The 23,299-nt window shown below is 31.8% G+C and overlaps 3 protein-coding genes across 4 annotated transcripts; 2 read left to right on the forward strand and 1 right to left on the reverse strand.

Annotated features, from left to right (window-relative positions):
- Positions 1-2,088: 2,088 nt before the first annotated feature.
- Positions 2,089-3,549, reverse strand: ELIP (early light-induced protein). Its single transcript, NM_001248825.2, has 3 exons — positions 3,243-3,549; positions 3,018-3,107; positions 2,089-2,573 (listed from the first exon to the last, which is right to left on the reverse strand). Exons 1-3 carry the CDS (start codon positions 3,384-3,386, stop codon positions 2,229-2,231), a joined length of 579 nt encoding a protein of 192 aa, NP_001235754.2. The 5' UTR covers positions 3,387-3,549; the 3' UTR covers positions 2,089-2,228.
- A 3,726-nt stretch (positions 3,550-7,275) lies between these two features.
- LOC100499675 (uncharacterized) lies at positions 7,276-10,195 on the forward strand. Of its 2 annotated transcripts, XM_006605239.4 has the most exons (5): positions 7,276-7,759; positions 8,678-8,864; positions 9,008-9,115; positions 9,721-9,900; positions 9,986-10,195. In XM_006605239.4, exons 1-4 carry the CDS (start codon positions 7,556-7,558, stop codon positions 9,852-9,854), a joined length of 633 nt encoding a protein of 210 aa, XP_006605302.1. In that variant the 5' UTR covers positions 7,276-7,555; the 3' UTR covers positions 9,855-9,900; positions 9,986-10,195. The 2 variants fall into 2 exon arrangements, with proteins under 2 accessions (XP_006605302.1, NP_001238171.1); NM_001251242.1 differs by lacking the exon at positions 9,986-10,195 and having other exon boundaries at positions 7,513-7,759; positions 9,721-9,888.
- A 1,535-nt stretch (positions 10,196-11,730) lies between these two features.
- LOC100810047 (protein GFS12) lies at positions 11,731-21,628 on the forward strand. Its single transcript, XM_003555304.5, has 16 exons — positions 11,731-11,974; positions 12,062-12,153; positions 12,387-14,498; positions 14,614-14,941; positions 15,058-15,273; positions 15,393-15,465; positions 15,557-15,762; positions 15,858-15,920; positions 16,391-16,599; positions 17,879-17,990; positions 18,128-18,646; positions 19,288-19,598; positions 19,696-19,939; positions 20,016-20,089; positions 20,627-20,765; positions 21,235-21,628. The coding sequence occupies exons 1-16, from the start codon at positions 11,843-11,845 to the stop codon at positions 21,382-21,384; spliced, it is 4,980 nt and encodes a 1,659-aa protein (XP_003555352.2). The 5' UTR covers positions 11,731-11,842; the 3' UTR covers positions 21,385-21,628.
- Positions 21,629-23,299: the final 1,671 nt, after the last annotated feature.

Genomic DNA, 23,299 nt, shown 5'->3' on the forward strand with positions numbered 1-23,299 from the left:
GATACCCTAACTTAAAATTTGAGTTTTTTGTTGTTCTCTTAAAAAAGTGATCATTCTTTTCATGAAAAGTATGAAAATTAATGATCTAACAAAAGATGAAGGTTCCAAAAAAAAGATCACTGTTCAATCGGATTCCCTTAATGCGATCAAGCTCCTGCAATCTTGCAGCAACACGAATCACTGCTATACCCTTGTTCGTGAGATTCATAATGTCTATAATGATGGAGTTTCCATTAAAGGGTGTCATATTATCCGGGAAGCTAACTAAGTGGCTCACATTTTGGCCAATTTATTTGCCGAAAGATACCTTTAAGAGTATAATGTTGTTCCTAATTGTATTGTCAATGCTTAGAGCTGATATAGCTCATGTTTCTATCCCTAGAGGTTTTTAGTCCTCTTTTTGATTGTTATTAAAAAAAAAAGATAAAAATTTAAAATGAGTTCCGTGAGAAATTGAAAACTAAAATTTAATATCAATTAAATTGTGAAGTAAAAAAATAAAAATAATTTTAGTAAAAAAAAAAATAAACGACCAAAAATATATTTTATCTTAATAATTTTTTTAACTAAATTTATAGTTATTATCATATTTTTAATTTAAATGTATTTCTTTAAACATACGGATGTTAGTTTTTTTTTATCATTGACGGATGTTTGCTAATTTTGTGAACTACCACTATATTTTTTGAACTGGAAATTCCTTCAGTTTCCCTAATTTTTTTAGTTATAATTGTGATAAGCATTACCTTCATAATTATCTACTAGAACGCATTAATTTGAATCCCTATCCTCTTAAACTAATAATTTATTAAGTATAATCGAAATAATGTTATTATTTAAACAAAAAATAATTTATATTGTATCTGACATGGTATATTATTTTATTTTATTTTTTTTACTATATATACTATCCCAAAAATATTTCTTAAAATTAAAGAGAAACCAAAATTATTATTTTTTAATTATACAAATTGAAATGCTTACAGGTTTGGAGCAGGTGTCTTAAAATGTCCTAATTTAGTATTAAAAAAGGGTATATTTGTTAACATGACAAGAATGACACTATTTTTATGATTTATAGAGATTGCGTTTTGTATAATAAAATTATACAACTTGTATAGTTTTTTTTTCTTAAATCTCTATTCATTATACCACTCATTTTATTTTATATTTTTGTTACTTCTTTCCTCATCTCTCTTATTTATAAAAAATACGTCAAAAATGTATAAAAAAACTTTTAAAAAAGTAATATAACAAATACCGTCTCATGTTACGGAAAGTTCACTTTTTTGAATTATATTATTCATACTTTCTTGTACAACATTTTATACATTACTCTTTTTGTTTTCTATAACATATAAATCATCTTGTCAAGTACTTTCCTCTTCTTAATTTTTCATTTACGTAAAAAGTTGTATAAATATAATTTCTTTACTTTATTTTTACTTTAATTTCATCAGCTACCTTTCTATTTCTGCAAATGAAATAAACAAAAAAATAATAAAACAAAAACAAGAATCTTCATATCTACATCACATCAAGAAAGAGAGACTGAAAGAGGTATTTTACAAGTCTAAGTCTTTTTCTAAGTATATTTTTATTTTAGTTTGGTTGATTATATTTGAACACTCATAAATTTTAAATATTTCATTAATATTTTTTTTTTCTATCTCTATCTAATTCTTTGTTTGATTAGAGAAGAAAAAAGATAAAATGAAGAGAAATTTTCAAAAACTAACATGGATTCATACTTCTATCTTTCTATTTTAATTCAAATATTTTTCATCTTTTCTCTTCACTTCCATTTTCTTCTACACAATCAAACTCATGTTAAGTTTCTTTCTATCAAACTACACTATTTTATTATCAATCAAGTCAATTATTTATCTCTTTTCAATGCCTATTTCTCTCAAGGTACAAACAACTAAGAGGACGTACACAAATAATTTTCCTTTTGATTTTAGACGAATTAAGAAAGCCGCGTCTATGTAGTTAACCTTGCTTTGTAAAGAAGCGTTGTTTGATTTGTAGTAGTTAACTTAATAAAAAGCTTTAGTTATCGTGGTAATTACACGAGGCAAACAGCAATTCAATGTGAAGAAGTTTGGTTATGATTAACGAAATAATTTTGATATGTAGATTAAATAAACACACGAAGTACAAATAAACATTGGTCTCTCTAATCACAAAGGAGATTAAGTCCATTGTGGTGTGCCTTCATGACTGAATTATACCAAAGTACTACCCTTAACATACTCAGTAAAAGCCAGAGCAATCAAACCCAACATAGCAAATCTCCCATTCCACAGTTCTGCATCTGAGGACATGAACCCTTTGGACTTAGACTCCACGCTGACACCTTGGAAGAGTGGAATCAAGGAAGCAAGGGTAAGGACCACACTTGTCCCCAAGAACCATGGGATGCCACCATTGGATATTTGTTCTAACACACCTTGCCCTTTGGCTACTTCCACTGCCATTGCAGCCACAAACCCAATCATGGCCAACCTTCCATTGATCCTCTCAGGTGCTGGCCCACTGAATGCCAACACATCAGAAAACTTAGTGCTCACCTGCCATTAACCATGATATCAATAGAGAGAGGGACATATTGCTTATCAAAATTCACATTTGCATAACTAAGAAATTATTAGTAGTCTCGGATCGTCATCATGTGTCCCAGGTTTCAATTGTTCTCTATGTAGCATGCATTTAAATTTACTAATTTAATATGGAAAAACTAATAGAACTGAACTTGGTGCCATGTGAAAATTGATTAAGCTTGCAGTAGTCTTAAGACCATATATGTAATAATTTCTCATCTGATATAAGTGATTATTCCTTCAAGGTTAGTTAATTGCCAACTTAAATTAATTAATGACCCACATGAAGAATGTGAAATTCGATTTCCACAATAATTGGCACAAAAATCAAATAGAGTATATGCTAAAAACTCAAATCAGGAAGAACAAAGGTTATATATTTTGATTTACATTTAAGTTTAACACAAGGCTTACCTTTGGTGAAGGAGCAGAGACTGGCTGTGGCTTGGGTTCTACTGATGGTGGCGGTGTAACTGGGGTTGCAGGCTCACTTGGTTGTTCTTCCTGCAAAGAAATAAAAAAACAAGAACAATGGTTACCTATGATTGTTCCTAAATGTTTGAGGAAACATACCAAATAATAACAAAAACACTAGGCATGTATTCTATGAGAACTGAAATTTGTGTTGTGATCCACTACCTTAGCCATGGACCTAACTCTCAGGCCAACATTCCTTCTCATGTGCAAAGCAGGAACGCCAAATTGGTTCACCCTAGACCCGCTGGAAATGCGGATCAAAGGGTTTGCCAGGATTGATTGCATAGCATAAGAAGAGGCAGCCATAGATGAATTGAATAGAATTTTAGTGGCACAATTCCAAAATGAACACAATATGTGGCAATGTTACTAAGGTTAGACACTTATCTTGCCACCTAATTAGAGTGTATTTATGAGGATAACTTAGTGTATCTCACTTCTCTGCTTTCACAACCCTTGATGAGTTGATGTGGTAGAAGAATTGCTGGAGAAGGTTGCTTATATAGAATTAGAGGGCAAGCATTGTAGTGGATATTTTGGTTCCACGTCGTGCGTATATAGGTCCTAAAGGTCATTGGTTCACGTGGGTTCACTTGTCCACACATGGTAAAAGTAGGAGACGTGGCTTCCATGAGGGCCAAGGAACCCTTCGGTGAATTTGAGGTTTTAAAATGGTTGAAGACTTTAATTTTTGTTACTGCTTCTTAGGTTGGTAAGGACTAGAACATTCTATAAACATCTACTAGATAATTTATTGGTGGCTCTGCGTCATCCTCATTGATTGATAATTAACCAAGATGCTAAAACTGCCTTTAAAACAATGTTATTAATGTTGCTCTAACCAAAATGTTTTCTATTCTATGCAGACCGTGTTTAGCCTGGAAGATAAGCGTAATTCATTGAACGCTTCATGCAGTTAAGATGACATGCCTTCTAAGAATTTGATTCAACCTAGAATTGTGGATGAAGTATAAGATTAGGTCAGTTTCTTTCAACTTAAAATAAATACATTTTAGAAAAGTCTTTATTTAATAAAAGTAGGTAAGATTTATTTCTTAAAATAAATAGAAAATTATTTTTTAAAACAAAAATAATTTAAACAAGCACTGAAAAATGAGAAAGATGTTTATTTTATTATTATAACTATTTTTTTAACAAATAAATTTAAACTAACTCTGGAAAATGATTTTTAGACATGAATTGTGTCCTAATAGAAAGAAATGAAGAAGTGTTGATTAGGTGTTTGAAAATTCCCATAAAAAAAATGGGGTTTGAAAATTTGAGGTGCACCAAGAATTGTTTGTAGATAAGTGGTTCGACATGTAGGTTTTTTAATCAAAATATCAGTTTATCTTAATTTGAAAATGAAATCGCAATTTGAGATATTGCTTTATGTTAGAATGAATGAGTTGACTGGAGATTAATTGGGTGCCCATGCAAATTAGAAGTTTAAGATAAAAAATATTTTGTAAAAAATAGGGACGCTCCTTTGTTTAAAAAATATTCCATAAAAATACTTAAAAAACATTTTTTTTAAAAATTAAAATAGTGGAGATGTGTCATATTGTCAGAAAAATTATACTGAGGATAAATATTGTTATTTATTAAATATTAAATATAACTTTGACTATAAAATAAAAAAACATATTAAAAATTAGTTAAATAATTAAAATTTTGAAACAATAAGAAAACAACTGTTACTCTGGAAAAGTAAACTTCAAATTTATAATGGTTTGCAGAAGTTACACAATTAAAGGATAAATAAGTAAAAAAAAATCAAAATAAGGGATAAAGATGTCTAAGAAAATATATAAACAAAGTAAGATATCTACCTTTTCAATTTACATAGATTATACATTAAAAGAATCCGGCTTCATAAATAATGATCATGGTTCATTTTTTTAAAAAATGAACATGGTAATCGACCTCTTCAATCACATTTGATGAATGATTTAGTCTTAAAAAAGTGAAATTTATAAGAATAGAAATAGTTTTTTTTATCAAGACGTAAGGGTTGCAAATTAATCCCAAAATAGCAAAAATGAAGTTGCAAAATAAGTAAATAAATACTAATTTAGAAATAGCTTATTAAAAGAAAGGATGTTTTAAAAAAATTTCTGATACATAATTATTAATCTGTAATTAGACCTTTTCTCTTTATATTAACTTTCTAGTTTCAAAAGAAAAAACAGAGAATAGGGACGATAATAGTGTAAAAATAGATCCTTTTTTAATACTAATTAAAAATAATATTTAAAATAGTTTTTTTAATAAGTCTCTCTTTTTGTTTACATAAGTTAATAAGTCTCTTAAAACCATATTATTTACCAAAAACTTATTAAATACATTTACTTCAAAAATATTTTTACATTATTTTATTTTTGAATAATAAAATGTTTTAAATAAATAATTTTATTTTCTTAATTATTTGGTTAATTAAAATTAGACAAATGTAAATTACTAATCTGTGCCATTAGGACATTGCATACGGAAATAAAAGTATAGAAAATATTAAAAATATATATAACATATAAAAAATTATAAAAGCATTGAATTTAAAAAATTAATAATAAAAAACTAAATTGAACTAATTAAATTAATAAAAGAAACAAATTAATATTTTAGCCTATTTAAAATAAATATAAGAAAGAAAAAGATGTAATTTAAACTTTTTTCCGTACATACTCCGTAACATAAGAGCAATAGAAATGCACATGGTAAGAAGAGGAAAGAAAAGAGCTTAGAAAAAATAAAAAATGATATTTTTTAATTAGTTAATAAAGAATAAAAATCAAAGAGGGAGAAATTTTAACTTTTATAAAAAAAAAATTGAATCCTAAACTTACAATGATATCATTAAGAAAAAATTATTTAATTTGTTAAAATATAAAAAAAGAAACAAATATAGATAAAATAAATATTAAATCAAAATTATAATTTTTTTAAAATAAGAGATGAAATATTTTTATTTTAAGATACGAGGACTAAAATTTTGAATTTTTAAAAGAATTTTTATTTTCTCTTCAACTCAAATTCAAACTTTTTCCCATTTTCTTCGCTCCACTGTAACTAATTGTCACCATTGTACTCAAAAAGAAAAAAGAAAAAAAAATTACTAGTTGTGAGGGTGGTGCATAACCGTGTTTTGAAAATCAAAGCGAAGCGATTGCCCGGACTTGAAAATTGGTGAATTGGTGAAGTGATTAGTTCGAATAAACCACATAATTAGTCTAAAGAAAAATCGGCTAAAAGATTAAAAAATTGGTCAAAAACCATCAAAGAAAGGTTCACAGCGGATCAGTAAAAATTGTTTAATACAACATCATTTGAGTTTTATGTTAAAAAATAAAAAACAACCTAAAATGTTTGTCAATTTTTTATTCTATAAGTAATTATTAATAAATATTAATATGTGTTGTTGATATATTTTATTTGATTTGTATTTTAAATGTTAATAATCTATAAAATTAATTTTAATTTTTAGCATTGTAAAGATAAAATTTTGTGTTTTTTAATATTTTTATAAATTATTTAATTATTATCATCATTTTATTAATATTTTCCATCCTAACATAATAACAATTTTGGCATGTTTAGTTATCAATCCTATGTAAAATGAACTTCTAAAAGACAGAACAGAGGGACTATGAGAAAGTGGGAATATCACTTTTCAAATTACGTATTATAATTTATAATACAAAAATAATTGTGATAATTATACCATTATCTCTAAATTTAAATCAGATTAAATATTTTTATATCAATTTAATTCATAAAATAAATTTATTTATTTTAATATATACAATAAAATAATTATATACTCAAAAATATTTATTCCGTATATTTGAATGAGTTAAAGTGTTATTTTTAAATGAATTTGATATTATTTTTACATTGATTAGTAAAAAAATTATTCTGATGTACTAAATTAAATTAAAAATAGTGATTGATTCGGATTTTTTTCCTAAAATTAAATATATCATGATTAACTTTCCTTATTCTAAGTTTTAAAATTTTAACTAAATTATTTTTTAAAATATTTTTTTTATTTAATACATTTAAAGTTTTTATTGAAATTAAATACTAATTTTTTATGTAAATTTGAATAATTTAAAAATATTAATATATATATATATATATATAAACTATTTAATACAAGTATTTTTGTGTTTGAGTTTGAACGTCCCCGTTCTCTGATTGGGCGGTTGCACGTTGTAGGCTCTTTGTACGTTTTACACGTCAGCTCTTCAAAACGACGCCTCCATCAGATCTCTGCAGCCCCAAAGGGTGCCGTTTTGTTGCGTTGCACTCGCGGAAGCGGAGAAAACCAAAGAATCAAGCTTCGTCAAAGTGTCTGTCACACACAGTCTTTAAGATCTGGAAGCGCTTCTCACTTGCCCACAATAAGAATTCCTCTCAAATTTCAATTTTTCATTTGAAAATAATAAAACCCTAAAAGAGGGGTTGCAAGCAAAATGAGAAGCTCGAAGATGTGGATGGTTTTCATGTGTCTGACGGTGAGCTTCTTCGCTCGCATTGAATCGCTATCCGTGACGGTGAACGACGTCGAGTGCGTCTACGAGTACGTACTTTACGAGGGCGACACCGTTTCGGGGAACTTTGTTGTCGTCGACCATGACATTTTCTGGAGCTCTGATCACCCCGGCATTGATTTCACGGTCAGTGCAATCTCTATCACTTTTCTCATCTAATCATTTGCCCTAATCACTTGCTAATTGACTCAATTATCAATTTACTGGTGAGGGTTTATTTTTTTAGGTGTTGGTAATAGTTGGCATTTTCATTTTCTAGAGGGTTTTTTTTTTTTTTTTACATATTTATTACGAAGATCAATTATGATGATCCATGTATTGTACATAATTACGAATCCTAGTTTGATAAGCATGCTTGCTGGAGATATGGACAAAACTTAGATGCAGTTTAACAGGTGCTTTTGGTCTTATTCTCCGATAAGAATTGGAGTTTTATTTTGGTAATCCGCGTTATAAAGGTTTGCACTTTGCATTAAAGATCAACATTGGCTACCTTGGTGTAGCAATTCTAACCGGAGAAGAGCAGCACAGCACCAAAAACACTTGTTTTAGCTTTAGAAAAATCAAATTTCTCATTTTTCAATAAAAATCACACATTTCAATATAAATTTATGACTGAGATTAACTGAGACACCATCAATAACTTGGAACCCGGAAAACATTCTCCATTCCCTTTTTGAAGTATTTGCGGTGAAGTCGGGTTGCAAATTGAATGGCAGATAGTGGTGAAATAGGGGACTTAAAGGATATAATGCACATTTTACAAGTGGGTGGCCTTTAGTTTCTGCGCATAATTAGATAACGTTCAATTATTGAACATTAAGTTGTTGAAGACTCTTGTTGGTTGGTAACCTCTGCATGAAGGGCCATTTTGTGTAAAATCTTATGCTAACTACTATTGTGGGAAGCACATTGGCCATCTTTGGTTGCTGATTGTATGATTTAATTGTGGCTTAACAGTAATTTGTCAGATGACCTGCCCAAATTTGTAAGTAGTTTGTAACTTTAGCCTTCCAGATATTCTAATTTTTCAGTTATCTGCAGGTGACAACTGCTGCAGGGAATACTGTCCACAGTATCAAGGGAACCTCTGGTGACAAGTTCAGTTTTAAAGCCCCATCACATGGAATGTATAAATTTTGTTTTCATAACCCTTACTCAACACCTGAGACTGTTTCTTTCTACATTCATGTTGGTCACATCCCCTCTGAGCATGATCTTGCCAAAGATGGTAAGTTCTGTGTAAGCTGCTTTTCTTACTAGATTCTACTATCCTAGTGCATGACATTTATGAAGAATGGTCCAAGTGTTGTGTTCCTTTTTCATTCTATTTTTTGGATTTCAAGGCTCCCCTTTAACTTTTATGGTTTGCAGAGCATTTGGACCCAATTAATGTTAAGATCGCTGAGCTCAGAGAGGCACTAGAATCTGTTACAGCTGAACAGAAGTACTTGAAAGCCCGTGATGCAAGGCATCGTCATAGTAAGTGGTTTTCTTTTTTATTAGCTGGCTCTGTTTCAGTTAGGAAAACTTTATCTAGTAGTCATGATATTATATCTGCATTTGTAGAATTTATATGGAGACCCCCCCTCCCCCCCTCCTCTTCATAATAGGGATTATTCTCAGTCATAAGTATCTTTACTGTTTATCTATTTTGAAGATTAGTGGCAAATGTAGCACAAAAAGAAAATTTCTGTTTAAGTTATCCAGGCACTCAATCATTCATTTAGTCATTTTAATCGTGAAGTGCTTGAGATTTTATTTAGTATTTAGTTTCATATTAAGTAAAAATTTGAACATTTTCTGTGAGGTAATAACAGTTTAACAGTTTAAACATTTGTGATACAATAAACAGTTTGTTTGTACACTGTATTGTTGGCTTAGAATGCTCTAATTTTAGCGTCGATAAACTGTTCAGTGACATGATATCTGTTGATTATACACATCATTTTATATCTGATGCTTATATATCCTACATCTTGCCACTTGTACTGTTTACATGAGTAAATAGGTACTTGGGAACATATGTTATCCTCGTCTGTGTTCTTATAATACAATACTCATTCAACGCTCAACTCTGTTTGTAGCTAATGAGAGCACACGGAAGCGTGTTGTATTCTACACTGTGGGAGAGTACCTTCTCTTGGCTGCTGTTAGTGCACTGCAAGTCATATACATTAGGCGCCTTTTCAGCAAGTCAGTGGCCTACAATCGTGTTTGAGTCGCCTTCATGATTAACGTTAATGGCTTCCTTCATTAGCAACAGGGTTAGGTTTACATATGCGTTCTCTATTCATTCAACAGTACGATTACGATCCCTTGGTGAACACTTTTTTTTTTTCTTTTCAACAGAGACTCCACTTGTATGTTGATACCCAACAAGATATTTAAATTCCTTAGCTTGAATTTCAATGGATTCACAGAAATCAAACCGTGTGGGAATCAATACCAAGTTTGTAAAATGGTAGTCTGAGTTCCTAAAATGGTTGAAAAACTGAAAGTAAAATTAGACTTTTTTGGTAACTCTAAGCCCATACTGCTTATTTTTTACCTGTTCTTTTAGGACTTGGCTCTTTATGTTGTTCACTTCTACTGGCAAAAGGTGAAACATCTCCACAAATTAAAAATTTGATGTTATATATGATTGTAATTTGTAATATGCTTTTAGTCCTTCTATTACAATGAAAGTGTGATCTTGGTCTTTGAATAATTTATTAAGCAAATTCAATCTTTCCATTTCAGTTCTTCCATTTCTTTTTTTCAACATAAACTTTTATTTTTTTTTATTTAAAACTTTATAAATTGAAATGATTAAATTATTTTAAACACTTTTTGTTCAAATTTTATCAACTACAATATTAAATTTCAATTACTTTTTCACTAATTTAAAGAAAATGTTTTATGTTTTTATTTCATTGGGAATTCAAATAGCAAACAGCTTTGTAAGGTTTTAAGTAAAAAAAAATTGAAGAGGTTAAATTTGTTTAATTTTCAAAATATAGATTTTGATTTGTAGAAAAAAAAAAATTTATATAGTTTTTGTTAATATAAATATGTATGTAGTTTAAAGAATGGATCTTAAGTTGAAATAATATAAGTATGCAATTGAGAACTTTTTGTCTGTTACTTGAAATATAAGGGTGGCGTATATATGGAAGGCTACATTCCTTGTTTGATGGCAACGATATACAGTGGGTTTGGAAATTCATTATAAACATGAAAAACTACGTTTACTTGAAACAACTTGTGAAGTAATTTTCACTTATGTTTTTTTGTCTTTCCATGCAGAGAGAATGTCGATCTGTGTTTCAAACTTAATTCAAACATGCACATATTTCTCACTGTTGAGGGTCAATGCACAGAATATTTTTTAAAATGTAAAATTATTTTATATTATCAATTACAAATTAAATATTTTTATGATGATTACTTTAAAATGATGATTTTGTAACTGATTAACAATATAAAACTATTTTATTAGACACAACCATTAAACTCTTTTCATAAAACACGTTTGGTATATATATCTTGAAAATAAGATATAATTTAGTTTTATTAAAGGACTTTTTTTTAGAAAACTTTCTATTTTAATTTTTTATATTTTATTCTATTTATTCCAAATGTTATTTTGATATTGATTTAATTTCCAATGGCCGTGAACTTCAAAGAAATAAAGTGTGGAATCCTCATTGATGAAAACTAGCAATGGTTTGATTGGTTGATTCATCATTTCTCGGTACAATGGTAGGTGGTGTAGAGGCAACACATATGATCAAAGATTCAAAATTTTAACTTTATCATCTCAATCAACAAATACAACATTGCTAGACAAATTTTTTCCATCATTTGTTTTAATCCACCATATATGCTACAAGGGCATACGTTAATCACACTAGTCTTTCTCAAAAACTTAATTTTGTGATTTTTTTTTTTTTTTTTACAGAAATGTCCCGTGTTAAGGATTTTTATTCTTAAAGTAAAATGATTTGTATATGGCTGGCAAATTAAGAAAACTAAATATATTTGCTCTCAAGATTTTTTGAAGGACAAATTTGGAACGGTGCGTTAAACTTACTGATGTGGTATGAAATGACAGAATTAGCCTTCATATTTAAAGCTGGAAAAGAGAGTGTTGCTTGCTGGTCGGAGAAGAATCAGACTCCAGAGCGAGCATGAGAAATCGGTGAGTTGACTCAGTAGAGCGAATCGATGGAGGAAGAAGAGAGTCAGTGCTTCGAGTGCCTCCAACTTCGAATAAAGTCCGATTTCTCGGAGCAAGTGTTTTTCAATTATGCCATTTCCACTTCTGCTTTTCCTTTCGGATCCTCAGCTATCGTTAATGTCTCTCTCTCTTTGAATTTTCGGATGAAATTCTTTTTTTTTTACTTAATCTATTTATTTTAATTTTTTTTGTTTTTTGAAAAATAGATTTCTGGTACAGCTGATGGCGAATCTTCGGGTGCTCAATTTATATTGCAGTACATGCCGACTCGTGATAAGAATTGTTTTATCAATTATGTGTAAGATTCATGTTCTGCATTTTTTTCTTTTTCATTTTTTGCAAATTGCTTTCTTCTTCAATTTTAATGATTTTTTTTTATGTGGTCTGTTTGTGCTTTGGTGCATTCTTTTAATTTTTTTTTTATAAAAAAAATAGAAGGGTAAACAAAAGTATTGATGTTTTAGTTCTTGGTTGGGTTTGTTGTTGGCTGATTTGGAAATTGGAAGTAATAAACACTTGTTTTGTTTGCAGAAATGAATATATTTTGGATAGTGGTGAAATCACTACTAGGAGTAGTGATCCTGGTATTGGAAGCAGTGAAGATAATAATGCTGTTAATGTTAGAATTACTTCATCAGATGATTCTGAGAGTGGAAAAGCTTTTTCTGGAAGCACGAGTTGTAGTCATTCTGGAAGATTTTCTTGCTTGAGGACAATCACTTCACTTGCGCCGATTGCTCGTGTGGGAATGTCTTCCTATTCCACATTTCAAGAGGTCTCCACTGATTTCTTGTGTGAGTTAATCGAAGATCACGTGTTAGAGTCGCTTGATCTCTTCATTGAAGGGAAAGCGTCTGGACGGGACAGTGTAAATTTCCTTAGTTTAATTGGGTTGCCATCATTTGAAGAGGATCCTTTTCCAGGCTCTTTGAGGCATCCAAACATAGCTCCTGTCCTTGCAATTTTTAAAACATCCGATCACGTTAATGTTGTGCTTCCAAAGACTCCATACAACTTGGAAAGTATTCTTCATTTTAACCCCAACGCATTAAAGTCTAATTGGAATATAATATTTCTTATGTATCAGCTACTCTCAGCCTTATCGTACATACATGGTTTAGGGCTTTCTCATGGTAATATATGCCCGTCCAATATCATGTTGACTGACTCATTATGGTCTTGGCTGAGATTATGGAATGAACCCGTATTGGAATCTAATTTAACTTTGCAAGAGAGTGAAAGAGATAACTCCAAACCTGCAAGAATTGGTTGTTGTAATGTGGCTTGTCGTTCTTATGACCTTTATGCTGATCTAAAGCTTTCTCCAACAATAGATTGGCAATCTTGTTTTCATAAATGGTGGAGAGGAGAATTAAGTAATTTTGAATATTTACTCATCTTAAACAGATTAGCAGGAAGAAGGTGGGGGGACCATACATTTCATCCAGTAATGCCTTGGGTAATTGATTTTAGCTCAAAACCTGATGACAGTTGTGACGCAGGGTGGCGAGACTTGAGCAAGAGCAAATGGCGCTTGGCAAAAGGTGATGAACAATTGGATTTCACCTATTCAACGTCTGAAATCCCTCATCATGTTTCAGATGAATGTTTGTCTGAATTGGCTGTCTGTAGTTATAAAGCAAGAAGACTCCCTTTGAGTGTTCTCCGAATGGCTGTTCGTTCAGTGTATGAGCCTAATGAATATCCTTCCACAATGCAGAGGCTCTATCAATGGACCCCTGATGAGTGCATTCCAGAGTTCTACTGTCATGCCCAAATTTTTAAGTCAATACATGATGGAATGGCTGATTTGGCTGTACCCTCTTGGGCAGAGAGTCCTGAGGATTTCATTAAATTACATCGTGATGCATTAGAAAGTAATAGGGTGTCATTTCAACTCCATCATTGGATAGATATAACCTTTGGTTACAAAATGTCTGGCCAGGCAGCTATTGCTGCTAAGAATGTTATGCTTCCTATATCAGAACCCATGATGCCAAGATCAACAGGACGTCGTCAGCTCTTTACACAACCACACCCCATCCGTCATGCCACTACCAGAACAAAACGTCATGGTTCCAATAAATATGCCAAAGTTTGGATTCAAGCAAATGAAATGCACCAAGAGACATCTCTTCTATCTGAAACTGCTTATCTACAAGAACTAGAGCAAGCATCTACATTTTCTGAACAGGCTAGGCATTTGAATGCCTATTACCATTATCCCTTAAATCAAACAACAGGGAAAAACATCTCATCTTTGGGAGATCCAACAACAGAGACATTTAGTGAAAGTATAAGCAAACTATCTTTGATTGACAGAAATTACCAGGTGCCGTATAGAATGAACCTAATATCTTTTCTTCAACATATGAAAGAGGAAGATGAAAGCTCCTTAGGATATCCAGACTTGCTACTTTGGAAGCAGAAATTATCTTCTTCAAGACTTTGCTCTGAAGATGTTGCTAGGGACATATTTTCTATTGGTTGTCTCTTGGCTGAACTTCATCTTTGCAGGCCGCTCTTTGATCCAATCTCATTGGCAATATACTTGGAAGATGGAACCTTACCAGGATTTCTGCAGGATCTACCTCCTGATATTAGATTACTTGTTGAAGCATGCATCCAAAAGGATTGGACGAGGTATCAGTGTGTATGCACACACATACAACTGAATGCATGTGTTTGGCCTAATTAGGTCTGACTTTTGTGATTGTTTTTCTATCACATTATTTAAGTATTTATTTTTTATATGTAGGAGGCCATCTGCCAAAATTCTTCTGGAATCTCCTTATTTTCCAAAGACTGTCAAGTCCTCCTACTTGTTTCTTGCTCCACTTCAGCTTGTAGCTAAAGATGAAACTCGTCTTCATTATGCTGCAAATCTTGCAAAGCATGGAGCTCTGAGGGAAATGGGTGCATTTGCGACTGAAATGTGCACTACTTATTGCTTACCACTTATAGTGAATGCTGTGAGTGATACTGAAGCTGAATGGGCATATATGCTACTGAAGGAATTTATGAAATGCCTAACAGTTCAAGCAATGAAAACATTAATCTTGCCTACCATACAGAAAATTTTACAGGCTAGTTGCAAACTTGATTTTGTGAATTTTGTTTAGTCTGTATAATTTAGAAAATTTTCTTTTCTTTCCTTTTTTTTAACAACAAATTGACTTCTTATTTAAACATCTTTTTACAGACCACAGGTTATTTACGTTTAAAGGTTTCTCTTCTGCAAGATTCATTTGTACGGGAAATATGGAATCGAGTTGGTAAACAAGCATACCTGGAAACTATTCATCCATTGGTCTTGTCAAACTTGTACAATTCTCCAGATAAAAGTTCAGCTGCCTCTGCTTCAGTTCTTCTAATCAGTTCTAGTGAAGAACTTGGTGTACCTATTACCATCCATCAGGTTTTTTGGTTTTGCAATAACCTTCCTGGCTACCTTACTATGTTTTCCTTTATCCACATGCCCCAACTCCTACTTATGTGTAATCATTATTTTTTACTTTCCTTATGTTCTTGAATCAGACTATCTTGCCTCTTGTTCACTGCTTTGGGAAGGGACTATGTGCGGATGGCATTGATGTGCTGGTCAGAATTGGTATTCTTAGTATATTGACTTTCATATTTTCCCCTCTTTCCACCCCTGAGACCTGTAATTTGTAATGCCCTTCCGTTTTTTGACTTTTCAGGTGGCATTTTTGGGGAATTGTTTATCATTAAACAGATGGTACCTTTACTGAAAAATGTTGTCCGTTCCTTCATTGATGTGTCATGCATGAATAAGGCCGATCCTGTCCAGAGTTGGAGTGCTTTAGCACTTATTGATTGCATGATGACTTTAGATGGCCTTGTATATTTCTTGACAGAAGAGGTCATTGTAAAGGAGCTGCTTGAAGTAAGGTTCTTATTCTCTTTTGGCTTCAAAATGCTTTAATTGCCAATAAATATTGTGTAACAGTTAATTGTTGAATTTGTTGGAAAAATACACAGGACCTATGTTGCATACACATTGGAGTTCTTATGCAGAAACATATGGAAATTGCAGTGCTTCAGGTTCTTCAAATTATCCATTGGTTTGTTTTGGATCCATCACTCATTCCTTGGTTCTGTTGGGTCTAATTGGAATCTTAATTTAACCCTTACCAGGGACTTTTAACTTTTCTGTCATAAGTCACCAAGTAATTATACAGTTTTATGTGAAAACATCAGGATTTTTTTTATGACTTGTTTTAATTGGAATGGCAAAAATGAAGAGTTACAAGGTCAATGATTTTGTGCATTGGCTCATTGCCATAAAGCAACTGATCATTGCTCATAAAACAAAATTTGATACTCCTTCCAAACTGTTTTTGCGCAATTCCCCCAAGTTATATTTCAAACTTAGATAGATTTCTCCTGCCTTTTATTTGGCTTGTATCCTGATAGTGTGGTGATGTCTGCTCCATTTCATTACCATAATGCATCTCATTCTTTACCTAATCACTTAAATTGTTAAATAATCCTAGTTGCTCTCTCTTTTTCAGGTGGCTGCTTCTACTCTTTTTGGAATTTGTCAGCGGATTGGAGCAGATTTGACAGCATTGCATATTCTTCCAAAACTGAAAGAACTATTTGATGAGCTTGCTTTCTCCCAGGAAATTTCTAAAGGTTCAACTACTGTGGGCAGAAACTTGAAGGTTGGCAAAATAAAAATTGGAGGAGACTTGCATATTGAAAGTCGTATGGATCTAGTGTGAGTGTCAATTCTGCTTTCTAGAGTACGTTTTATGCTGGGACAAATTACTCTGCTGCTGTTTAGTGCAAAACTAGAAGAACTCTAGGTAGAGGAGAAGAGGGAGTGGTAGATAAGGTAGATAAGGAAAGTGATGGAGAAGGAATCATGCAAGACTAAACATAATGAATTTTTTTTGAGTCACATTAGTGGTTTATGTCAAATTTAAAAATACACTGTACTAAATCTTCTTTATTATGTTAAGCGATATAATCCCATATGTTGGAAAGCCACCTTAATTGTGTTCACCCCTAGCTCGTCTTAATGTTGGATCACATAGACAGAGACTATCTTTGGTTAGTCAATCCTAATTGTTAAATATGTATAGGGATGTTTTTGTTACTATTATTGCTTTAGACTTTTAGTTCTGTATCTTCAGCTTCACTGATTAATTTATATTATTTTGAACAGCTGTAAATGCTTGTAAAACAAGCTCTATTACTTTGATAAAATTCTGAGCATAGTGTCTGAAGACATGAACTCCATGCTTCACCTCTGGCTTCATATCTTTCTTCCAATTCTAATGATAAGACAAATCCATACTTCTAACACCAAATAAAAATAAAATGCATCTTTTAATATGCTAAACTAAACCAAATAAATAATAATAAACTCCTTTGAGTGTATTCCTAAATGTCCTTGTGTGTATATGTACACCCACTGAGTTTCAGTTTAACTTTGCTAACCTGCTTTTACAACCTGATTGCAGTGTCCTGCCTGATTTGCAAAAGTCATGCACATTTCCCTATATAATATTACATTTTGTAGTGTTCCACCTATCATCAGAATACAGGGTTAATTATCATAATTTGGGACCCATGTGCAAAGCACTTGACTTATTGATGGCAAAATGACTTGAAAGATCAATTAATTCCCTTAAACTATCATTTCTAGGAGAAATAAGCTTATAGTCAGATCTTCTTTCAATCTAAAGTGTCACATACTCTGCAGTCTGCACATTCTACTGAAACCAAGAGAGTTAACTTGGACATGAGATCGGGCATATCAAACAGTCACTGAATCAGGTTTAAATGTGCTTTTGTAAAATCATGGGAAAGTGCAATTGGATCAATAAATCAAGTTGTCATCAAAGTGTATTGAATATTGATTCCCTACTGTAAATAGGCTGTGCCCTGTCCTCCTAGACTCACTTTAAAGTTTGTTTTATTTTATAATATGTCTGTTCTATTGGCCTTATTTATTTATTTAGTATGTATATAATCTTCTGGGACATATGTAGGTTGGTTCTCTATCCTTCCTTTGCATCTCTTCTTGGGATAGAGAAACTTCGTCAATGTTGTGCTACATGGTTGATTCTTGAACAACATCTTCTACGCCATCATAATTGGAAGGTATGCTACATTTTCTTTTCTTCTTTTCCCCCATATGAATGGAAAAGTTACATGGTTTTGTTGGTGTGATAATGTGTGTCCCTTAGTCTTATGTACATCTTTCTTGTATGCTTATTTCTAAACCTCCTGTGCTTCAGTGGGAATATGCTGGAGAATCATCAAAAAACAGCTCAGAAAATTTTCTTGCTAGAAGACCTGTAATAGCCCAGGGATTTACATCTGAATACAATCCTGCAAAGCTGTTGCTTAATGGGGTTGGATGGTCAATTCCACAATCCCAAGGAAGAAGTGCCAAAAATTTGATCCCTCAAAGACGACCATTTAAAGTTCATCAAAGTCCAGTAGCAGTGCATGAAGGAATGTCATACCAAATGAACCATGAACCCTGGTTTTGGTTCCCTAGTCCAGCCACCATCTGGGATGGGCCTGAATTTCTTGGGAGGGTGGGGGTTCAGAAAGACGAACTTCCATGGAAGATCAGAGCATCTGTTATATACTCTATACGTGCACATCATGGAGCAGTGAGGTCTCTGGCTGTTAACCAAGATGAATGTACTGTTTTTACTGCAGGAATTGGCCAAGGATATAAAGGAACTGTTCAGAAATGGGAATTGAGCCGAACTAACTGTCTGTCCGGCTACCATGGCCATGAGGAGGTTTGTTTATTGATTCTTTGCTGAAAATTACATTCTTCAACCTTGGACAACTACTGCTTGATATGGATCCATATAGTATTTATATATTTCCATAGCCGAGAACTATTCAGCACTATCACGTGTCAACTATGGTATCAATGTGCAAATTGTAAAGTACAAAGTACAAAGTGAAGCATGATGGATGACGATTTAAAACAAAATGGGCTATCGTGTGATTGAATGTATTAGTAACTAGTGTGATAGAACCAACTGGTAAAAGAGAGAGAAAAGTCAAGAACGCTCAAGAAACTGAAGAACTTCTATTGTCCCTGCCCAGTTATTGTTTCTAAACAATTGAATACACTTCCTGTGGTTAATTCAAGAGTACCTCAGCACCTCTCCACCTTCCCATTAATTTCCCACAGAATGAATCCCCTCTCTACCCCTCCTCTTCCTATTTATATACATCATCAGCCACTTGACTCATTAACGCACTAACTGACCCTAACCTAACAGACCTATCATAGTGCAAGAAAATACAGTTAATTAGTTTGGCACTTTAGCCGATCTTAACAACTACTTGTGAATGGCCTTTAGATATGTATTTCTCTATGGTAACTACTTCTGTGAATACACCAGTCATTACTTATCTCCAATTTCAGGTTGTGAATGATATTTACATCTTATCATCTAGTGGAAGAGTGGCTTCTTGTGATGGAACAATTCACATTTGGAATAGTCAAACAGGGAAGCAGATATTAGTATTTGCTGAGTCCCAAACAGAATCTGGCCATCCTACAAGCCATCCATCCTCTGCATCAAAAATTAACAGTGACCAGGCAAATGTGCTTAATATGAATACACTATCCAATGGAATATTGTCTAGTGCTTTTGACTCAAGCCTTTATACTTGTATGCATCTATTAAACTCCACTGAAACTCTTGTAGTTGGAACTGGAAATGGTTCTCTGAGGTGAAATTAATTCTTTGTTTTTGAATGCCATTTCAATCAGATAATTAAAAAATATGTCAATGCCTGCCAACTTTTGAATCTTTGCTGTACTGTACAGGTTCATTGATGTTGCTCGAGGTCAAAAGCTTCATATCTGGAGAGGCGAATCTACTGTATCTAGTTTTCCTTCACTTATTTCTGCCATTTGTTCCACTGGCTCTGACAAGATGCAAGCAGGTGGAATTTCCACTTTGCCATCTTTTATTGCAGCTGGACTAAGTTCTGGTCACTGTAAATTATTTGATGCAAAGAGTGGAAATGTAATTTCCTCTTGGCGAGCTCATGATGGATATGTGACAAAGGTATGTGGGTTATTTTCAAAATATTAGTGCTGCCCAATTTGATTTTACACAGGTTCATCAATGTCTTTGTTTACAGTTGGCAGCACCTGAGGAACATCTACTTGTTTCCAGCTCTCTGGACAGAACTTTACGAGTCTGGGACTTAAGAATGTAAGAGCTATCACCCTCATGAATGTTGATTCATTAGGAGTTTTGGACCATTTAGAACTGTCTATCTTAAGCTTTCTTTTAATAAGAGGTCAAAGTTTTGTGCCTTTTGACACATGAAAGTTGTTAGAAGGTAAAGCAAATAGTTATTGAGGTTTGAAGAATGATCACCCTTATTGCCTATACAGCTGCTGGTAGTTTATAAACTACATGGTGAGATGTTTTTATAAGATGTAGGTGACTAGGTGCATATAATTTCACTTAGGAAATTAAAGAATTTATCAGCAATCAAGATGAGCAATAAAACCTCTATGACCTCCACTCTTTTATGTTTCTTTCTTTGTTGTCATCTCAGTATTGGACTTTCCTTGTGATCCATGTTTCTGTTGTTTCACTGTTCATGCATTTGAGTCTGTGGTTGATATATTGCATGTGTTTAATTGAAGATATATTCCTAAAAGAACCTAAATGAAGGTGATAAGCTTTCTTTCTCATTTCCGTAAGGATATATCCTGAAGCCCATCTCTGTTATCCTTGCAGGAATCTGCCATTGCAGCCCATTATTTTCAGAGGTCATTCAGATGGCATATCCAGTTTCTCCGTTTGGGGCCAAGATGTTATTTCAATTTCCCGGAATAGAATCGGGCTTCTCTCCTTGTCTAAATCTGCCAATGAAACAGTAAGATTCTCTTTTTTGGGGCTCACAACTTGCATGACGAGGATAGGGATTAGGAAAGATCAGTTTAGTTAATTTTGCTTGTCTAACACCCAACTTAGATGTCAAAACAATGTTCATTCTTGCTTTAATTACATCTTGTTGCTTGATGCGATCCCCCTTGCTTGTTCATAGATTCTGCTCCTCAACAATATATGAATGTGTGCTGAAAACATTTATTTAAAACCCAACCTTCCAGTCAATCATCTCTTCACAGATTTAAAGAGTGCAATGCATATGCTTGACATGTGCCCTGACGCCTTTTAGATGGTTTTCAGCCTTATAGGCCTGAATTTTTTTTTTTCTTCCTGAGATTTCTCCCCTAGCTAGATGTTAATTTCTTTGGGGGGGGGGGGGGGGGGGGATAATATAGATATAGATTTGTGCTCAAATTTTTAAGTTGTAATCCTGATTATGTGATTCAATGACACAGGATGGGCAGCATCACATTAGCCCCCAGAAACTATATATTTCTGATAATGGTCAGAGAAGCTTGTCAGCGTTATCAAGTATTAGTATACTTCCATTCTCTCGATTGTTTCTCATTGGAACCGAAGATGGTTATCTGAGAATCTGTTGTTAAATATGCTTCATTGTTTTCCTTATCTATGCATCGGCTGTGAGATTTATATATATATATATATATATATATATATATATATATATATATATATATATATATATATTTTTTTTTTTTTTTTTTTTTTTGTGAATGGCTGAGGAATTTAGTTGTACATCATGATGAATTATGAATCATCCATGGCGCCTGGGTCACATGTTATAGGAACCAACGACATAGTTGATAATTTAATGCATCATTAGTTACATAATTATTTGTTTGAGCCAATATGGCCTTTTAAATCGATCAACTATTCAATCTTTTTTTGCCAAGTATACCCCCAATTTCTTTTTTTTATATAGCATTTTCTGGAAACAGTTAAATAGTTAGATTTAAAGAAAATAACATTGTCAAAGTATCTAAAAATTCGGAAGTGATTCATTTCGGAGAATGCTTGTTCCAGTTTTTTCTTTAAAGAAAAAATAATTTTATTTTAAAAAAAATTAATTTTTGTAGTCTGTTTATTTAAGCTTTTGAAAAAAAAAATGAGAATATAAAAAATTCATATTTTTTATTATTTTAATCGTGATCACTTTGTTTTAAAAGCCTATAGAATTACGGGCCTTAAATCACGTATTACTAATTGTAAATAAGTGGGCAGTATTCCAAATTTGCATGATAATTGAAAAAAATGATCAATGTAAATAGAGTCATTTGGAACTAATCCAGTTTAGTTATATACGGTTCTAGAGGATAATTAACTTCATTTACGAGTCCTTTTTATTTTGGAAAAATATTACTTCTATTATTTATTAGGATAAATCATAAATTAAACGTTATTTCTTTATAATCACATTTTAACTTACCCTCGATTTTTTTAACATTAATAAACCCTTCTTTGTCTCTTATTTTGTTTGATTTAATTACAATTCTAGTTTTATCAATCATAAATTGAATTGCAACTATGATTTTTTTTTACTTTAATATAAATTTTAGGAAAAGATTAATAATAACAAAATATTAATAAAAAAGTTATAGAAGGGAAATTACAGCTAAATAAAGTATACTCTATCCTTTTTATTATTTCATGATGTCTGAACTTTTAAGTAAAAAATCGGTTGCTGGTTTCCTAGTCCTAATTCTGGCCCTTTTATACTTTTGGTACATTGATTGTTTGATAATTCAAACCTTATTTAGGGAAGCGGCAACCGTCTCTTGCATAGAAATTACTTAACAAGTACTCCCTCTGTTTCTGTCTAAGTGTCAAGATTTTTTTTTTAAAATTATTTATTTGTTATTTGTAAATTTCAAGATGATATTAATTATTCTAATATTAATTATAGGTCTTACTAACCAGTGTGTTAAATAAGAAACTAAATGAGGAAAACATTTAGTGTGAAAATTATAAAATAACACAAAAAAAATTAAGATCCATGCAATTTTTTGTCTTTTTTGTTTTCCAATAAAAATATTTGTACTTTAGCTTTCTTAACTAGAATACTAAAGACATTAATTAACATTTGTCTATATTACACATGAATTTACTGTGGAGTGAAAAGAAATAAAAAAGAAAATCTCAATACTATTTTATTAAAATAAAAATATATATTATTTTTCTTAACTTTTACCTAACAATCTTAAACGACTAAAATGAGTAAGTAGTATTTTAGCATGTAGGACAATAAATCGTAAACTTAACAAGTATCCTTCGTGTGCAAATGTTAATAATATTTTAAACACATCAATTAAGAATAATAAATGAAAAGCTTTTATTTTATTTTTTATCAAATGAAAAGATTTTATTAAAATACTATTTAATACATATAATCATAATATTTAATACTGGAGTATACTTTTGACATGATTTTGAATAAAAAGATTTTATTATTATAATATTATTTCTTTGACCAATAATAATAGAAATTAGTAATCGATTAAT

Source organism: Glycine max, chromosome 20 (genome assembly GCF_000004515.6).
Source record: "Glycine max cultivar Williams 82 chromosome 20, Glycine_max_v4.0, whole genome shotgun sequence".
Lineage (NCBI taxonomy): Eukaryota > Viridiplantae > Streptophyta > Magnoliopsida > Fabales > Fabaceae > Glycine > Glycine max.